Raw genomic sequence first — 20593 nt, 5'->3', positions numbered from 1 at the left:
GTCCCGCCACTCAACGTCCCCTCATTGTAGTGCTAACCAGAGTGGTAGGTCAATGTATTTCCAATTACTGAATCCAGTTAGTCCCTCCCGTACTCCCCTTATGGATCGTCCATCCCTAAAGTCAATTTGATACCAGTGTCTCCCTGTTTTAAGGAAATGTTTCCCAGAGATTCTTTTCCCCTTAAATCTCCCCCGATGGTTCTCCAAAGTTGTTAAACAAGACCTCTTGTTCTTCCTGTTTTTTCGGTTTACAACAAATATAAAGGAGTTCAATTACTCCTAAAAAAACCCAATAAATCCGATGGCAAAACCGATGGTGAACCAAATCATTTGTTATTTATTAAGAACACAACAACAGAAATAAGATGCTAGCAAAAAGCTAAGATTAAGCACTATCTTCCCTAGACCGTAACTTTGGTTTTAACCAAATTTCCAATATATAGGTTGGAGTCTAATTTCTGACCTATACCTGAACAGCTTCCTATGCTTCGGTTGCCAAGGGTTTGGCCTTCCCGATCGTAAGGCAAGCTTTTCTCAATGAACGACCTGACCTATGTCTATCTTTCTGCGGGTCCCTCCTGCTGACCTCCACCCTACCGGGGGTCGTAAAGGCCTGTTCGGACTCACCCTTTATCTCTTTGGTGGTCTACCACTTCCTCAGCATTTGAGATCGATCTCGGCAAAGCATCAGTCGCGAATTGACTGGGTCATCATCGGCTCAGGGATCTTGCGAGAGAGGTACCGCTCTGGGTCACATCTGGTCGCAGAGATGCCGGAGTTGTTTGAGACTCTAGCTTTTATTTAGTTTTTACCGAATCCTGAATTAGTTTTACCGGATCCTGAATTAGTTTTACCGGATCCTGAATTGGTACATTCGCGTTCCAGTTTCCACATTTTTAATACTCGCAGTTCCCTACTTGCATAAAGCCTTTCGCGTGCCGCAGGGTGCCCGCTGCAGACATCTGCTTCCGTTACACTCGACCACAACACATCCTATCTGACCCATCTACTTAACTTTTAATTAACCCCTAAACACCCTAACGTTATGCTAAGCGGGGGCAAAGCCTTCTGGGGTCAGAGGCTTTTCCCCACACAAACCTTTCCTACCTCTCCAGTGAGATAACATATCCATATGCCATTTTTAGATAAGAAAACAGACACACAAAAAGGTTAAATAATGAAGGTAATAAATATATATATATTGATTGCCAGTTGAGCAGAAGGTACTAGGATTCTGGTCCCAGAATCAGGCTACCCAGAACTAAAACCACTGAGTTCAATGTCTTGTCGGGAACCTCAAGGGGAAAGGCAAGGACACTTATGCTGAGGGCAAAGCAAAGCCTTAGAGATTTTTACTGGGATCAGTAACGAAGCCAGGAAAGCGCCGAGCCACATAAACAGATCAGAATAATACAGTATTGGGAGTATCTGTGGTGTCATTCTTAGTATATGCTCTTAGATTTGCATACTTACACCCTTCCTTGAGGGCCTGGTAAAAGACAAAGAACCAGCTCTGTCTATGGCATGCCAATGAGTCCAATGATCCAGATTCCTCAATGCCCAGACTGATGGTACAGAACAATAACACTGAGGGGTCAAATGATGCAAAAGTGCACTAATACTGCATGGTCGCTTGCCCCATTATAGGGCCTGAACACTATCAGGAATATTCATACTACTACTCAACCTTCCATGCCCAAATCTAACTTCCTTACCCTCATAATATTGGGGTGCACCTATCCTATAAATTAGCATATTAATACATATTAATGACATTTAGCTCATTATCATAGCTGTCACTTTTTGCTCAAGTAGGTTGGTGGTTATCATTTCCATGTTCCTGTGGTTGACATTTGCCATTCATTAGGTTTCAACTCCTGCCATTGAACAAGCTATTCCTAGTTCCCCAAAATCTAAGGGTAACCATGAAGTCATTTATCTATGCCAAGTGTTGCAGGCCTACTATACCTGACCATACTTACGCTAACTTGTTTAAGCTAATGTTCTTTGCATTACAACTGAATATAATAAAGATGAGCCAGGTCTATGGCTACACAATAACAAAGTGACTCAATGATTCTCAACCCGCAGACTGCTTGCGGCTCAATTGGCACATAGCTGCAGCCCACATGACGTCCTCAGGGCTATACAGGTTATATATATATATATATATATCTTGATCTTGTGTGGATGTGGCTCATGTAACACAGAGAGTGCATATGTGTCCCACAATGGTAAATAGATTGAGAACCCCAAAAACTCCGCCATCTTCCTATGTCTGCCATGCAGATGGCTAGCCCCATATGATATCTACTAGACCAAATACATATACTTATTATAAAAGAGGAGACGATAGAAACACATTACATATAGGCCTCATTAGCCAACACCCCACAAACGAAACCTGTAGTAGTTTTGCTAAGCATCTCCTGATTTCATATTTTCTTAAACTCTTATTCTGTAAGAAAATCTTAGTCAGGGAACCCAGTATTTATCTGATTCTCTTCAATCAGTGAGTCTCAGGGAGGTACTTTCTGCCCCCTTTGACCAACTGGGTTAAAGAAACATCTTTTATCCATATTCGTCCCACTTTCTATTGGTTTGCCTGCTTACTGGGTCTAATGAGAAGGGGTTTGTTAGGGAGCTACCCTATACAGAAGAGAAAATCAGGCAGCCCTGCTGCTTCGAATGCTTCCTGTTACATAGCAGTCTGAGGCTTTTCCAGAATGACATTCCAAACGCAGGAAAGAAAGCAGCAGCCACATATACAGAGGAAAAAGGGAAAGGCAAAAGACTGATCTGGTGCAGGTACCCACCAGTCAGTACTTGCATAGTTTTGCAATTCAGATACAAATATTTTAACAGAAGAAACAAGTCAAATAAAAGGAAGCTAAAAATTGGTTTGGGCCCTGCAGAATATTGCTCTGTGGTGGGGTACTCAATTACATCAATAAATCCTTGAAATAGTAGAACATAGAGAAGCTATCAAAGATTTTACTAGAACTGTGTTAAAAAAAAACATGTTCAAACAAGTTTACATGCTCAGTTTATAAGATAAAGATCATTTCTTGAACTACCATCCCTACTGACTCACCTTTCCAACCAAAAGCCAACCTGGGTACTGTGCTTTCTGACTCGCACATCATCAGAATTTAAGTAACAATGCTATTGTTGATGCGTGAACCAGAGCAGAATCCAGCTCCTTGTCCCCGAGCTGCATTGGCTCTGCAGGACTAACTGAAGTAAATAATAAACTTATTAGTTAATAAAGAAGACCTGACTGAATACCCACAAGGCATGAGTCTACTGAGTTAGAAGAGGCCATTTTCAGAATAGAACCATGCTTTAAGTTGTAGGGGGCACCTTCTATTGGACAAAGTTTAAAAAAAATGTTTCAAGACTCAATCTCTCTAGGTCCTAGCAATGCAAGAAACAGATTGGAAGAGACATTTGCAGGATGTTAGCTGCTGGTAAACTTGGAGAGCAAAGATGAGATGTAAAAATATCAAATACTGATGTGGACTGGGATATCTCATTGTAATACTGTAGCTGTATAAAGTGAAATCCTACTCCTTTACTTCAAAGCTACATGCAGCTCAATGGCCCTCAGACCCCTTGCCTGGACTTCAGTTCTAGTCATACATTTTTACTAGCTTATTTCCCTCTCTAAATACCTATTAGCCTTTGTAACCTTGATTTTTAAATGTTCCCAATTAATATTAAATTGTTAACGGTAAGGATATAATAAACCAAACAGTTTTCAGGTTCAAGGCTCTAGGTTACTTACAGACAATTTAATTTAGTGGTGGACCCTGGATGACACTTTGAACAACAGAACTTATTTAAGAGAAAAAATATTAGTTAAGCAAACAGTCATACAATTACCATTTACACGGGTACTACAATTATACTCACATTCAAAGATAGAATGGTGTATGAGGCGATTGAGTCCACGGACAACAAAATGAAGCATAGCTTTATAATCAGGTAACCTAACAGTACTCTTTTGGTGTTAATCAGAGCTTCCCCAAGTTAGCAAGCCTACTCCTTCGGTTACCCATTAAAATATCAATTAACATTAAACCTATTACCGCATTCACATTCTGCCACCTCTTTAAATAATGTGTAATGTAAAGGGTCAATAAATTAACATTTGTACCAATTTACTTTCCATCCTATCAGTATAGATAGCATTTTAATAAAACATTCCAAATTCTCAAAAACACTCATTAAAACTCTGCTAAAACCAGTTATAACCGCAACATAACCCTGGGTCGTGTCCTTGCTACCATCCATTTTCCCATCTTTCTGTCTCCAACTTATCTCTAACTTTTACTCCCACTAACAAGCTCAATTTTCTGTACTCTGCCATACTTAGCCTAATTTCTACATATTTTTTTAATTTAACACATTTTCTAAACTACACCTTCTCCCTCTTTAGTTTTCCTTTCATCTGAATAGCCCCTACATCATCATCACTCATTTGCCTTGAGCCTCTCCTCTGCCTTCTTCCAATTAAATACCTGATTTTCCACCTCTCCTTCTACCAGCTTTTCCCTCATTTCTAAAGGCACCCTCAAGGTTGAAATATGACATCCAGGTTTATTTTCTGTTTTTAGAGTCCACTCAAGGTAACACGTCTGTCTTACATTACCCAAGCCATTTCTTACGCAGAAATTCACACACACAAAATATATAAACAGTTTCCACTCACTTCCAATGTTGGGATAACTCGGAAATTGTTGGCTTGTACATCTCCGACCCCAGCTCCCTCTTCCCTCCCTTTAAAGGGAAATTTGCGTCTCCTACACGAACATCAGGGAATGGGAAAATTCCTCTGCGACTCCATTTTGGGGGCTCTCTCATTAAGCAGGGAATTCAGAAGAATGTTCACCTCTCTACTCCCCTTCCTCACTAAGGAGAAGGAACTGGACTGGACTGGTTTCCCCACCTTCACCCAGGGTGGGTGGCAGTTAGTGCCAGAGGCCAAACCACACATGGTGGAAAACACCCCAGTGGAGGAGGGCATCAGTGGAGCCATCACTTACCCACTTAGGTGGGCAGTGTTTCCCACTCCCATAAGCAATCTCTGCCATGGAGAGCAACTCCCCACTTACAAGGTAGGAGGAAAGAAGTCTTCCTTCAAATCAGACCCTGCCTGGGGAGCAGAGATCTCTAAAATAGTGGGCATTTAGTGCCTATAGATGACATTCTATTTGGGGCAATCGGGAAGGGGGAGGGAGGGTCAGTGCCTGGCAGGGGGCAGTTAAGATCAGTGCCCTCCTCCCCCCGTCAGAGTCCACCTCTGGGAGATGGGGGAAGTTGGGGGCATTGCCACCCTGAGTCAGAGCCCTTCAGGAGTGGGCAGGGGGCAGTGTCCCTCGTAGCCTTATTGATGGATTGGTGGCTAATCAACCAACCAATCTCTTAGGTCACAATGGTCAATGAAGTGTTTAGCTGTGGAGAGTCAGTGATTATCTTCCTCATCACCACCACCACCACCAGTGGTTACCATCCTAGCCTCTCCCCATATCTACACACCCAACTGGCTGGCTAACACCTTTTGTTCTGAGTCACAGTTACACCCGCTAAGGCTTAGACATATGCATAAGGCTCCCAACCTCTTCCCTCCCCCCATGCATACTTCCACACCCCACTCATTTAGGGGTGCCCCATTTCTCACTGGCTATCCCTTAGTTCCCCCTAGTCTCATTATGCACCTCTGTAAAGAAGTCTCCCTGGTAAGCTGCAGTTACTGCCGAATTTCTCATGAAGTTACACTTGGGTGTCTTCGGATCTGGACCTACCTGGTAGCATATTTCCCCTACCGTCACCCATTGGCACATTCTTTACAGCAATCTTGTACCTTCCCTGGCACAGGGTTATTCCCGGGTCGCCTACTTCTGCCAACCCTCCTCCGGCCTGCGGCTAAGCTGAAATCTTACAGGCCTCAACCTGCAGACCCGGGGTCCCAACACTCATTTGCATATTTTACATATAGTTAAGATCTAGAGGTGACGTCTATTATCCTTGGCTACACCCCCCCCCAGTCAGAGTTTACCTCTGGGGGGGACATAGGTAAGGCTCCCTCAGGTCACAGCCCGGGGGGGGAGGCCAGTTAGGGTCAGGCCCCACCCCCTGGTCACAGCCAACCTCAGGAGGGGGAGATGGTTGGGGGTCAGGGCCCACCTGGGGGGAGTTGGGGTCAGGGCCCCCCACCCCGAGTCACAGCACACATGGGGGGGGGACGGTTGGGGGTCAGGGCCCACCGGGGGGGGGGTTGGGGGTCAGGGCCCCCCACACCGGTCACAGCCCACATGGGGGGGTCGGGGTCAGGACCCCCCACTGCCGGCCACAGTCCACCTCAGGGGGACAACTGGGGGTGGGGCTCCCCCTCAGAGATAGATCGATCGATCGCTCGTTCGCTGACTCCTCCCCTCCCCCACCCCATCCCCTCAGGGGAGACTCACTCACCCGCCGCCATCTCACCCCCGACCCCAGAGACCGATGGGAGGAGCGACCGCCGCGCGCTCATTGGAGGGACGCACCGCCCAGTTCCAGGGCCCCGCCCTCAGCCGCCGCGAGGACACGCCCCCTCCTTCCCTTTCCCGAAGCCTCGCGCCCGGCCCCGCCCCTCATCGACGCGCTCTGCGCTCTGCTCCTCCGCCCTGTCCTTGCAGCGGAAGGAGGCGGTGGTCGGGCCGGGCCGGGGGAGGCGCGGTGACACCAGCGTCGCGCGCGGCTGATGCAACCCGGAGCCGGCGGCAGCGGCGTGAAGGGCAGCGGCGGCGACACCTCGCCGGGGAGCAGCGGGTCGGGCCGCACGGTAAGAGCGGGGGGGGGGGGGAATCCGCGTCACCCTCCCCCTTCCCCCTCCCCCCACGGCCTGCCCCAGGCGGGCCCCACTGCCAGGCACCGGCTACCGTCCCCGGTCCCGCCCCGCCGGCTGGGTGCGAGGCGTGGGGCCCCCGCCTGTGGGGAGAGCGGGGGCTGCATAGCCTGGAGCGGTTCCCCCTGAGCTGACGGGGGGGGGGGGACACCAACCCCCCTGCCTGGACAGAGGCCGGCCGGAGCGGTCCGGGGGCGGCGAGCTGCGAACAGACGCGGGGGGGGTACCATGGACGGGGGGGGCACAAATCCGCCTAGCAGCCGAAGGGATTTCTCGAGTCTCCCGCACACCCCCCCCCCCTGCCCTGCCCGGAGCCGGGGGAGCGGGAGTGACTCCGGTGCGAGCGTGGACTGACCCCCGCGGGGCGAGTCAGGCTGCGGGGATGTGGCGTGTCCTGTTTCGGAAGGATGGGCCGGGAGCGGCCCGCTGTCAAAAAGTGGCAGCTGCTGTTTCTGGGTCACCGACCGTGATCTCGAAGGCGCACGGATCCGTGTCTAAACAGGTCGAGCACAAGCCGGGATGTTCGCTGGTGTCTGCTGCAGACCAGGGACTCACACACCGGGACAGGAGGACAGCGTCCGTCTGTCCATATCTAGAGTGGATTGGGAGGGGGAGCTGTGCGATCATGTCAGTGTGGGAGTGACATGTGGGGAGGTCTCATGCTGCCCAGTATTAAAGCATCCTGGGGTTTTCTAAATGCGATGTGACAATTGCATCATTAAAGAAGTGTGGCAGCCAGCACAGAGGAATTCTGTGTCAGGTCTTGCCTTGCCAGATCAAGTTCTGAACAGATTTAGTTCTGGTCAGGGAGCTAAAAAGCGAGGGTAGCTTAGGGACCAGTGATCACAACTTGATGACATTGATAATGTGCAAGTAGAATGAAGTCCAGACCAGTAATAGATAGACTTGATACTTTAATAAGGCCAATATCACAAAGCTGAAAACAATTATGAGCCAAATCAATTGTAAGGAAGAATTTTATCTGAAAAATGTGAATGATGATTTTGGGAATCGTTTAACACCTTCCTAGATATCCAGAAAGCTACCATCTAAGAAGGCTATAGTGGTTAAAAACAAAAACAAAGAAACCCCTGGTTTAGAGGGGAAGTAAAGGCAGCTGGAAAAAATCAAAAGAGGAGGAGGAAGTTGATAGTAAAGAATATAAATCAGAAGTTAGGAATTGTACAAAATTGATTAGGGAAGTAAAGGGACACAGAGAAATCTATGGCGAGCAGAGTTAAGGGCAATATGGAGTTTTTCAAATATATTGGGAACAAAAAAGAATCCTGACAACGGAAATGATAAAATTATCAGGTATAATGCAAAAAAAGCAAAAGTGTTCAATAAATATTCCTGTTCTGTATTAGAGGGAAAAACAGATGATTATAGTCCCACCATATGGTGGAAGTTCCAGAAGACTGGAAGAAAGCTAATGTTGTGCCAGTTCTTAAAAAGGATAAATGGGGTGACCTGGGTAATTATAGGCTTGTCAGCCTGACCTTGATCCTGGGCAAGGCAATGGAGTGGCTGACACAGGACTCACTCAATAAAGAATTAAAGGAGGTTAATGCAGTTAATGTAAATCACCGTGTGTTCATGGAAAATAGATCCTGTCAAAGTAACTTGCTATCTTTTTTTAATGAGATTACAGGTTTGGTTGATAAAGGTAATAGGGCTGACATAATATAGTTAGACTTCTGTAAGGTGTTTGACTTGGCATCCCATGATATTTTGAATTAAAAAAACTAGAAGGATATAAAATTAGTATGGCACACATTCAATGGAGTAAAAACTGGCTGATAGATTTCAAAATGTAATTATAAACAGGGAATCATCATCAAGTGGGTGTGTTTCCAGTAGAATCACTCAGGGATTGGTTCTGGGCCCTATGCTATTCAACATTTTATCAATGAGACCTGGAAGAAAATATAAAATCATCCCTGATAAAGTTTGCAGACGACACACACAAATTGGGGGAGTGGTAAATAATGAAGAGGACAGGTAACCGATTCAGAGCGATTTGGATTGCTTGGTAAACTGGGCACAAGCAAACGACATGTGTTTTAATAGGGCCACATGTAAATGCATATATCTAGGAATAAAGAATGCAGGCTACATTTGAGGATGGGAAACTCTATCCTGGAAAGCAGTGACTCTGAGAGATTTGAGGGTCATGGTGGGTAATCAGCTGAACACGAGCTCCCGGTATGAAGCTGTGGCCAAAAGAGCTAATACAATCGTGGGATGCATAAAGAGGGGAATCTCGAGTAGTATCCCTGCCCCCAGTCTGTGAGAGGCGAATGGGGAGAGCTGCCTCCCTTCCAGGATCCTAGGATGGTTCTAGATATTTAATGAACACAGAAAGTACGAACCGCTCCAGGGCAGGTGCTTTGCCTGTGCCCTCTAGTGAGCTGTGCCAAGAGACCAGCAAGGGCGTGAACCCCACTCCGCTTCCCTCCCCCCTACACAAGGCCAGCAGGGTGTGTGCGCTGACTGAGTGGGCCTCTTAGCCTGATACAGCCCACTCCCAGTGTGCAGGGGCAGTGGGGTCTTTACCCTGGCTGTGCTGGAAACCACACCAGGAGTCCTCCCCCTATGGTTATCAGGAGGATTTCCCTTCTCCTCTTTCCTCTTGTAACTTGTCTTCTTTTTAATCACAGTTTGTAAAAACTTGCCTGATCAGAGACTGACACAATGGAGGACAAGCTGACCCCGAAGGAGAAAAGCCACCTGATCACCCGGAACCTGCAGGTACCTCTGGGGTAGAGGCCTTCTTTGGGCAGTCACTGAGATGAGAATACAAAAGGATACGTGCTTCACTCTCCTAGGCTAATTATTATTATTTGTATTGTATAGCGCCCAGGAGCCCCCGTCATAGCCTGGGACCCCTCTGCACCAGGGGCTGTACAGACCCAGAACACAAAACCAGTCTCTGCCCCAATAAGTTGACCGGAGGATTGGGGTGCCCATTGTGCGTCCCTCGCCTCTCCCTAGGCGATTGTGTGGTCTCTGTTGTAACTGCACTTCTGGGCTTGGCTCCTGGCTCTGCGAAGCCCCTTAACTTCTTTGTGCCTCCATTTCCCCAGCTGCAGAATAGGGCGAATACTGAGCTGGCTTACAGAGGCTTTTATTTGTTATCTCTTGGCTCTTCCATAATGCCCATCAAGTGCCTCACAATCACGAATGGATTTATCAGCTCAGCATCTCAGTCAGGTAGATAAATATCAGTATCCCTATTCTGTAGATAGGACATTGAGGCACAGAGAGACAAAGCAACTCACCCAACGACCAAGAGAGCCAGGTATTAAACCCAGCCCCATGATCCAGACTTCTAACCATACGACCGTCCTTCCTCTCCTAGAGATCTATGAGCCCAGCGTGTCACGTTCCTCCTCACGTAGCTGTCATGGTTTCTGCTGGGTCAGGTACAGTGAGTCTGTTGTGCTGTGTAACATGCAGTCTCTGGTTTCCTCACAGGAGGTTCTCGGGGAGGATAAGCTGATGGCCATCCTGCAGGAGCGAGATCTGAAGGTGTACTGGGGGACAGCCACAACAGGCAAGCCTCACGTAGCCTACTTTGTACCCATGTCCAAGATTGCCGACTTCCTGAAGGCTGGATGCGAGGTACCTGCTCTAGCCTAGAGGTTCAGACTTTGGGGAGGCCATTGGGAGGCAGGGGGTGCTTCAGACCCAAAGAGGTCAAGGGTAAAGGATGCCTTCAGCTCCTGGCTGGGTGGCATAAACAAACCTGTAAAGCCTCTTATCTGTGTGACAGCCAGCGTGATGTGCCCAACGCCCTCTCCCCTTCTGTGCCAGGTGACAATATTGTTCGCTGACCTCCATGCCTATCTAGACAACATGAAGGCACCATGGGACCTGCTGGAGCTGCGCACCCGCTACTATGAAAACGTGATCAAGGCCATGCTGGAGAGCATCGGGGTGCCTCTGGACAAGCTAAAATTCATCCGGGGCACCGACTACCAACTCAGCAAGTGAGCTTGGGGGGAGGGAGCCTGCTTCTCTCACAGGGAGTCTTCCTGACATCTGAGACAAATTAAGGATTTCAGGGATTGCCTGGGGGTGGGATATCACAGATACTATGAGGAGAGGGGACAAGTGGCATGGAAGGAGTGACCCTTGACTATCTCAGTTGCTGACAAGCTCCACGAAGGAATTTTGTCAAAATCCTGGGGTGGGGGAGACTAGTGCGAAGAGTTACAAAGGGATCTCACACAACTGGGTGACTGGGCAACAAAATGGCAGGTGAAACTCAATATTGATAGATGCAAAGCAATGCGCATTGGAAAACAAAGCCCCAACTAGACATATAAAATAAGGAAGTGGTGTTGTTTACTCTTCTCATAACACACAAACTAGGGGTCACCAGATGAGATTAATAGGCAGCAGGTTTAAAATGAACAAAAGGAAGTATTTCTTCACACAGTCCATCTGTGGAACTCCTTGCCAGGGGATGTTGTGAAGGCCAAGACTATAAGGGGCTACAAAAAAGAACTAGATAAGTTCCTGGAGGATAGGTCCCTCAATAGCTAGTAGCCAGGATAGGCAGGGATTGCTGTTTGCCAGAGGCTGGGAATGGCCGACAGGATGGATTATTTGATGATGGTTTGATCTGTTCTGTTCATTCCCTCTGAAGCACCTGGCATTGGCTGCGGTCGGAAGACAGGATACGGGGCTAGATGGACCATTAGTCTGACCCTATATGGCTGTTCTTATGTTTTGTTCTTAAGCGGGCTATTGAGCCAGCTGGGGGATCTGTCTGTCCGGAGACAGTCATTCATGAAAGCAAGGGGGAAGGAGGCCCACACACCTGATATCTCTCAGCTGCAGCCAGCACCTCCCTTTGTGTGCTGTGGCTATGGAAGAGGAAGGTTTGAAGTTTCCATTGGTCTGGCTCCAGCAGCAGTATCGGCCTGTTCTCTCCCCCCAGGGAATACACTCTGGACGTCTACAGGCTCTCCTCTCTGGTTACCCAGCACGATGCCAAGAAGGCTGGAGCAGAGGTGGTGAAGCAAGTGGAGCACCCTTTGCTGAGCGGTCTGCTCTACCCGGGACTGCAGGTACCTAGGGGAGAATAGCAGCCACCTGATGGGACATTCCCCTGGAAGGCTGTAATGTATGTGCCAGGTTAATTACAGCTCCCTTCCCCCTACTGCTGATTAGGGCCAATTTACTTTCACACTAATCAGCATGAGGATCTGATGCCCAACCCAAATTTCCAGGACTTCACCTGGTGTTGGTGCAGTGCATCAATGTGATGGAGGTTTGATTGGTCGGCGTGTTGGGGTTGTTTGGGTTTTGTTTTTTTTAAACTGTGGTTTGTACCAGTTTCACAATATCTCTACGTAGCCAGGGTGTGGGAGGGATTCCCACTCCAGAGAGCTGGGTGGATCTATAGGGTGTGAATGCCAAAAGTCTGATGTCAGCTGGGGTGAGTGAGACTTCGTGCTGCAGCGTCATGCTCAGAGGTGTGCTCTCCCCACAGGCCCTGGATGAGGAGTACTTGAAGGTTGATGCCCAGTTTGGAGGAGTGGATCAGAGGAAGATTTTCACCTTTGCAGAAAAGGTTAGTACTGGGGACTGTTTTGAACTTCCAGAAATGCAAGAGGGTCCCCCAGACGGCTGGTTCCAGGTCTCTGTTCGCACTTTGCCTGCAGGTGGAGGGTCAGTGTTGTCTTGTGCAGAGTATCTGTGGGGTCCCCCACACCTCTTTTCAGGTTCCTGCTGCTACCCAGAGTATCTGCTACCCCTGTTGGCAGGGATTTTGCTGCCAGGAGGCTTGATCAGTGCATGCTGCTGGGGCTTACAGTGACACTGCTTTTCCTTCCTCTCTGAGCACCCGACTGCAGCCGTCACTCGCTGCCCCCCTGCAGTTCGCCAGCTGGTGTGTGCTGGGAGAGGGGCTGGTCTGACTGGAGAATGGTGCCTCCTCCAAGCAGAGAGGATTGGGATTCAGCAATGTGTTTTTGAGCCTGACTTTCTGCATTGGAGGATGTCTTGAGCCCAGACACTAGCGGGGGAGAATGCACTGGGGCCAGTGGGGAACGCTGCTCTTCAGATGAGGAAGCTTAGACTGTTAACACCCTGTTTTCCTTCCCTAGTACCTGCCCTCCTTAGGCTATGCCAAGCGCCTCCATTTGATGAACCCAATGGTGCCAGGGCTGACAGGCAGCAAGATGAGCTCTTCAGAAGAGGTTGGTTCATGAACTGTGACGCTCTTTGCCATCGGTCTGCACGGCAATCCTGCAAGGGGTGACAGGCTAAGTCCTGGATCTCCACCGCCTGAGAAAGGTGCCCTCCTCTCTCCTTACTCCTGGCGGTGGTTTGAGAGAGGTGGCACCTCACCTCACCTGGGGCGGAGGTAGGGAAAGATGTTGAGTGCCCCAGAGCAGAGAGAGCTGCCCTTGGAGCGCCAATGCAGGTAGCTCGGCTGCAGAGGGCTGAACTCTACAACTGGGCTAAAGTAAAACTCCTCCACTTCCATGGTAGTGCTAAAATAGTGCAGGATCACGGCGTGCTTCCGGTTTCAGCTCTCAGGTCTCCTCATCTCCTCCCACGCCCTAGGAATCAAAGATCGATCTGCTGGATCGGAAGGAGGATGTGAAGAAGAAGCTGAAGAAGGCTTTTTGTGAGCCGGGGAACGTGGAGAACAACGGAGTTCTGTCCTTCATCAAGCACGTCCTCTTCCCACTCAAGTCAGGTGACTGTCTCTGCCCTGGAGAGGTTGGGGGCGCTCTCTTTCATCAACAGCCCTTGCTGGGCGACGTTGCTTAAATGTAGGCAAGAGGCATGAAAGTGAGCGTGTTTCTCTGTGTTGTAGGCTGGGGAACAGAGTGGGCCACCCGGACCGTGGCCCGACCAACTTTTAGCACGTTAGTTTATATAACCCACAAATGCGCGATTGTCAGTCCGGCTCAAACTGCATCGCTGTCTTTGTAACTGCATCGCTCGCGAACTAGCAAGCCGTGCTCCCGCTTGGTTTGTGCCTGACGTGACGTTTCCCACCGACACGTGTCATCGCGTAAATTGCCTGTGCTCTGCATCGTAAGCCAACACCCCGCCACGTGCTCCAGAGCCTGGCGTGCTGCCCTCCTCACTCCCAGAGCCAGAAAGCAGACACCATCCGCTCATAGCAATGACATGAGCTTTTCTGGTCTCTGCTGCAATACCCCTCATTGGTGGTGGGGCGGGGAGGGAGTGGGGGTTATTAGAGTGGGGGAGGTGCTGGGGGGGGGTTTGCCTTCATCTGGGTGAATCTGACCTTCCAAACCCTCTTTGTCTCACAGAGTTTGTGATATTGAGAGACACAAAATGGGGGGAAACAAAACCTACACGGCTTACGAAGAGCTGGAAAAGGACTTTGCCACTGAGGTAACGTGGGGGCAGGGGTGCTGTTTCCTCTGCCACAGGCCTGGAGTAGTGGGGCAAATGTTGACCTCTTACATCACATGCAAGTCTGTCGGGTTGCACTGGGCATCAGTAAGGGCAGTTTTTAGCCCAGTGAGTGTGGCAGTGCGAGTGCCGTGATGGTGCGAGTCAGGGAGGCCAGCAGCACCCAGACGGTCAGTGGCTGGTGCGGTACCCTTGGGAAACATTATTCCTGCTAGTTTGGGTAACTTCCCTGTAGCCTGAGTTGCCTGCCTGCCTGTAGGTCCAGTTCAGTGGTCACCAAACTTTTTACGTTGCGCCCCCCACTTACCTCTGTTCCCCCCACCCCTCGAGGAGCGGGCCATGGCTGGGCCAGAACTGGGCCCCGAGCCAGGGGTGGGAGCGGAGCTGGGGCTGGCTAGCGCTGCCTTCCCACCTCCTATGGGGGCTGGCTTAGGCCCCACTGTGCCCCCGATGGGGCGGGGCGCATCCCACAGTTTGGGGACCTCTGGTTAGCTGTTAATCTTCTATTTCTTAGGCAGTGCCTTTCATCTCTAATCATCCTACAAATTTAGCAATATACAAACCACTCCTAGGGAAATGCAACCATCTCTGGGTGGGAAAACATTGGCTGTTCAACAGCGCAGAGCAACAATGCCCAGTAGTGTAGGATAAGAAGTGGAGAAAAATATTGTTTCCAGTTTAAGACTCGGGGAAAAGTTTTAGGGAGACAGAACGTCATTACCAAAGCTGGAATCTGACCAGAATGAGGGGGGTAATGTCCCAGCTCTTTGCTATCGGGGAGGGAAAAATACCATGAGATCTCGAAATGGGCAGGACTTCAGTTTTACATCTCTGGTAGCACAGTGTCCCATAGCACCACAAAGGTGTATTGGGTATTGCACTGACTCACAGGAGAACATTGCAGTCACCCATCCCACAGCCTGCAGCTATTCCTAGAGGGGCGGGTCTCACATCCAGCAAGTGACCCAGCCCTGCCCTGATTAGCATGTGATCCCATTAACTCTGGCAGTGTAAGCCACTGTGGCTGCCCCTCCTTATAGCTTTCAATTCCGTGTTTGTCTAAATGGGCAGGGCAGAGTCACAGGAAACTGCTCCTCCCTTCCAGTCCACTTCTCCCCATGCCCCAGAGAAAATCTCCTCCTTTTCTTTGTTCATGTGGCAGGTCGTGCACCCGGGGGACCTGAAGAACTCTGTGGAAGTGGCCCTGAACAAGCTGCTCGACCCCATTAGAGAGAAGTTCAACACCCCAGAACTGAAGAAATTGACCAGTGCAGCCTATCCTGATCCATTCAAAGCCAGTAAGCACATGCCATGAGCTTCCAAGGGTGGGGGGACCTTGTCACGAAGGGCTGGCCCAGGGAGAGGTGTCCTTCAAGTGGGGCCAAGAGCAAATGGAAGAAATTCTGGAACTTGAATTGCAAGGCAGCAGTGACCAGGGGCAGCTCTGAGTCTGGGTGATACTGGCCACGGCCTAGCTGCCTAATGCAGCTCCTCTTCCTGCCTCTCCTTGGCCAGCGGCTCTCACATCTGACTTGGATTGCCTCCAGCAATGAGGGGTGATGAAAGAATGGCCTATGGGCCTACCCCAGAGACTACAGCTCCCAGCATGCAATGCTTCATCTCTGGCCAATCTGCAGTCAAGTTGGAGCACTGCATGCTGGGACCTGTGGTCCCCATAGGCTGTGTGAGAGATGAGGGTGGCTGCAGCCTGCTTGATTTGTATATGAATTGGGTGCTCCTGGCAAACCAGAGACGGTGACCCTTGGCTGGCCAGAGTTCAGGTTCTCAGTGCCTGCACCCCTTCCGCAAACGCACCTTCACTCATGGCTCGGCACATGACTCCTCTCCAAGCAGGCTGGTTTCACTCTGTCTTTTGCACCTGCAGAGGCTTCAGTGAAAAACTCCACCAAGAATTCAAACCCTGAGGACGTGGTCCCGTCCCAGCTGGACATCCGTGTTGGCAAAGTGATCAGCGTAGAAAAGGTACCGATGCTTTAGAAAGGATCCTGTGACGGGGAGAGCCGAGGTGGCAGAGAAAGGGAGGGGCACACAGTGCTTTGCACAGAAAGTAAATCCGTCCAGGCTTGGCAGAAATCCATCCAGGCTGGTCTCTCTGCATTCTCAGCTACAGGTTGGTTCTGCAGGAGCAGCACCTCGCGGTGGGTTTCTGAGAGCCTTGTGCCTGGAAAGTCCCCATACGGGAGGACCGGGTGTGGGAAGCAATGATATCAGTAACTGGGTCTATCCGCCAGGAGCCCCAAAATGCTGTCTCTGGGCTGCCTGGTACCAGAAGAGGGTCCTCCTGTGACTGATCTGGGGGCAGGGGTTTGGTAACACATTAGATGGCAGTTTTTTCTCCATGGAGCTGTTTAATTATCAAAGCTAAATGAGCTCACCAGGTGTTGGCAAATGGGCCTTACCTTCCGTTAAACTCGGCTGAGTGAGGGGGGGCTGGGGCTCTAGAAATGTTGTCCTGCTGTGTCTGAATGGGATGAGTGTTGGAGCAGAGATGGTGTGGGAGGTGTGCTTTCCCGTACACGGCTCTGCGCTATTAACACAGCGAGGCTAACCTGTGGGACTCTCTTCTGCAAGCCTTTCAGGTGAATAACTTAGTTTAAACAAAAAGATCAGATGCTTTAACAAATGAAGACATTCGCTGCAGTCACGCGGCACAGGACTCACCAAATCAAATTACCAGGGCTGGTGATCATGAGGCTTCAGTCCCCTCAGGTGATCTTCTGAGGTCAGGGAGAAATTCCCGGCTCCCCAAAACTCTTCATTAGTGGGGTAGTGTTGTAGAGATGAGACCTGTCCCCTAAGCAGCTAGCACCGGTCCTGTTGGATCCTGGACTGGATGAGCCAGGCAGTTATTACATTCTCCTCGTAATCTCATTTGATGACGCTCAGCCGGAGTGCATTCGCAAACCACGCAGGCACCATCCTGCCTGTGCGCGCGCTCAGTCCCCGCTTCTCGCAGGGTGCCCGTCCCCTGCTTCTCTGCTGTAACTGCGCTGGCATTTGCTTTGGCAGCACCCTGACGCCGACAGCCTGTACCTGGAGAAGATTGATGTGGGCGAGCCTGAGCCACGGACGGTGGTCAGCGGCCTGGTGCAGTTTGTGCCGAAGGAGCAGCTGCAGGACAGGCTGGTGGTGCTGCTGTGCAACCTGAAGCCCCAGAAGATGCGGGGAGTGGAGTCCCAGGCCATGCTGCTCTGTGCTTCCAGGTGAGGGCGTGCGGGGGGAGGGGAGAGCGGGGGTGATTGATAAGGCTGCATTGTGGCTTGTTTTCCATATGGAGCAGGAGGAGAGAGGCCCAAGTAGGGTGGGGTGTGGCAGCTTTGCCCCGTTGACCCCTCCCTCCCCCATCACCACCCACTACATCCGGGCTTCCCGTTGACCCCTGGCTCTTTGTCCTGTTCCCTGGGTGGGGAGGATTAGGCCAGGCTCCTTCTTCAAAGTCCCAGCTGGTCACTCCCCCCTCCTGTGTTGCTCTGCAGCGTGGGGGAGCCCCGTCAGGTGGAGCCCCTGGACCCGCCAGCAGGCTCCTGCCCGGGGGAGCGTGTCTACGTGGAAGGGTACAAGAGTGGGCAGCCTGACGACGAGCTCAAACCCAAGAGGAGAGTCTTTGAGAAGTTGCAGGTAAGAGGGGGAAGCGTCCGGTCCCCCGTGCCCGGTGCTGGCTGCGGCTGGGGCCCAGTCTCTGCAGTCAGAGGCCTGGTCTGCTCTGACAGCTGAGCCCTCTGATCTCCTGGGCAGCCTACACCAGCCCTTTCACTGCTTCATGGGAGGCTCTCAAAGCGCTTTACAGCCCCTACGGGAGATGGGGATGTCACCCCTCTTGCCAGGTGGGGAGAATGAGACTGCAGGAAAGTGACTCACGTGAGGTCACACACAGTTAGGGCAGAGCGGAGCCTAGAACCGGAGTCTCCTGGTCCTGTGCTCTGCCCCTGCCCGGGGAGCAGGTGAACAGAGCTGGCACAAACCTGTCTAATCCTGGCTGGCCAGGCAACTGCCAGCTGGAGTCATGGTTCAGCTGTCAATTAACTGGCAGTGGGGCGGGGGTGATTGTACTCCTGGGGTAGACCAAGAAGGCAGCTATTGGCGTAGACCTGTTGAGACCCAGCCCATCTCAGTGGGTCCTGTTACCTCGCAGCTGGCAGGCTGTCCCCAGTGGGGGGCCTACAGAGGGGACATAAGGGCAGTGTCTAGTGGTCAGAGAAGGGGTAGAGGATACACAGCTCCCGAATTGTTTTCTGCTCTGCCACTTACTGCATGGTTTTGGGCAAATCACGTCCCTTCTGTGTGTCTCGGTTTCCCCATGAAACATGGAGTGGGGTATCGTGTAGGGAGGTTAGGGGGCTACTCTCATTGCTTGGAAAGCATGTAGGCATCTGGTGAAAACCGACAGAACCGTGTTACAGCAGGATCTGCAGGCCCTCCTTCCTCCCCCGGCAGCGTCACCAGTGGCACCTATAGTGAGGTTTAAGGGGTCCCTTTGCCCTTAATGTGAGTCACAAGGCGTCATACCCTGTTAGACCTTTAGCTGGCGCTCCCTCCTTGTCACCAGGGATTTGAGGGGTGGGGGGCCCCAAACAAGGATTCCCGGCCTCAACGCCCTGGGCTGCAGGTGCAACGGGAGAACAGGCATTAGCTAGCCCATCTGACACCACCCCACCTGCCTCTCCCCAGGCTGACTTCCGGATCTCTGAGGACTGTGTCGCCCAGTGGAAGCAGAAGAATTTCATGACCAAGCTGGGGAATGTCTCATGTAAAACACTGAAGGGCGGGAACATCAGTTAACCAGGGCCAGGCCGTCCCCCGTGTCCTCTCCTCACCTGCTGTCATCCACTGCTCCATTTTGGGTTCTCTTCCCCCAACCTCCACCACGATTGCCACAGGGGGCGCGCTCCCCACTGCAGCATGCCTTTTCGTGGGAGAGCTTCAGCCCAAAGCACGTGGGGCTCTGAGTCTGAGTTTGCAGGGGGAAGGGAGGGGTAGGTGGTACACATCTTGCAGCTGAAGGGGGGGGTAGGCTTGGTGGAGAACCCGCCTCCAGAAGCAGCCTGTCTCCCTTGGAGCTGCCAGGGGCCTGTTCCAGCCAGCCGATCTCTGGAGAAGGCCAAGCACAGGGGGGCCGGGTAGCTCCTGCACATCCAGAGCAGCTAGGGCTGGAACCTGTTGTCGATTTCCCGAGTTCTCCTCCCTGCAGCTCTCCTGAGGTGTCTGAAGCAGGGGCGATGCTGTGGTTTTAAAGGCACAGGCTGTCATCTGTACCGGTGATTTCGCTGGTTCTCTGGGGGAGGATCCCAGTGGCTTTGAACTCTGCAGTGGACCTGGCTCGAATCCTGACTGGCAGCTGCTGCTGGGGGAAAGCTCTGGCCATTTTAAATGCACATATTTCATGGGAAGAATTGTTGTTGAAGTGCATAACGGGAGGAGTGACTGCAGGGCATCCCGTCCAGTGACCATGACCATACCCCTGCCTCTGCCTCGGCCACCCACACGCTGCGTGCGTGGCTTAAACAGCAAAGACTTGGGGGATGGGCCTGCGGAGGGCACGCCAGGCTCTCCAGAGAGTTGCGGCTGCTCTAACAAGCCTGGCTGGGCTTGCAGATGAGCCGGGTGAGCTCAGCCCATGGCGTGGCAGGGGGGGAACTCCCCCTTGGTGCGGGATCTGAAATCATCATTGTTGTGAACCCTAATAAACTGTCAAACTGACTGAGGCGTGTGCAGTGGGGGATGGGACTGGCTCGCAGCAGCAGGGCCACAGCCAGAGCTTAGACAGTGGGGGCAGGATTAGCTACTCTGCGTGCCCCCTTCTGCCTGCCAGCCCTGGAGCTCTGAGTCCTCTCCCCCGAAAGGAGCAGCCTAGGCCGGGGCCTGCCCTGGGCGTGGGAGGGGAGTTCCAGCCCGTTCTTTCCCTGTGCTGAGGCCTAGCCCACTGCCAAGTGCACTGACAGGCAGATGTTGCCGGATCTGACATCGCCTGTCATTGTTACAACCCCTGCAAGTGTCAGGCTGAGGGGAGGGGGCTGGTTTACGGGAGCCACCAGCAGCCCTGGATCTTAATGGAGTCCTGTCCTCCGGCCTTAGACTGATGCTGCCCAGGCTCCCCTCAGCTGGAACCAGCTCTCTGGCCTAGCCCGGCTGTTGAAGGCTCTGCCCCAGAGCCTGTTACCAAGCCCCTGCCTGGGGCAGGGTTTGCCTGGGGAGAAGCTAGAGCCGTTGGCAGCAGTAGAGGCTACTGCTGCTTTCGTGTGGGGATAGCGGCACAGTGAGAGCAAGGGCACGCCT

At 51.4% G+C, this 20593-nt stretch overlaps 1 protein-coding gene across 1 annotated transcript; it reads left to right on the top strand.

Annotated features, from left to right (window-relative positions):
• The first annotated feature begins 6676 nt into the window (after positions 1 to 6676).
• On the top strand, positions 6677 to 20521 carry YARS1 (tyrosyl-tRNA synthetase 1). The gene is given in 15 exon segments (XM_067533848.1): positions 6677 to 6826; positions 9550 to 9640; positions 10367 to 10513; positions 10706 to 10881; positions 11838 to 11967; positions 12393 to 12473; positions 13009 to 13101; positions 13472 to 13607; positions 14194 to 14220; positions 14223 to 14278; positions 15462 to 15597; positions 16185 to 16282; positions 17330 to 17523; positions 17797 to 17938; positions 18989 to 20521. Coding segments are annotated over 14 exon segments (1584 nt in total). The 5' UTR covers positions 6677 to 6826; positions 9550 to 9583; the 3' UTR covers positions 19100 to 20521.
• The last annotated feature ends 72 nt before the right edge of the window (positions 20522 to 20593 follow it).

The sequence above is a fragment of the Emydura macquarii genome, unplaced genomic scaffold (assembly GCF_026122565.2).
Source record: "Emydura macquarii macquarii isolate MOO-44397 ecotype Brisbane River unplaced genomic scaffold, CSIRO-AGI_Emac_v2 contig_3348, whole genome shotgun sequence".
Classification (NCBI taxonomy): Eukaryota; Metazoa; Chordata; order Testudines; family Chelidae; genus Emydura; species Emydura macquarii.
The sequence above is the reverse complement of the archived record's forward strand: the minus strand, read 5'-3'. Positions and strand labels throughout refer to the sequence as shown.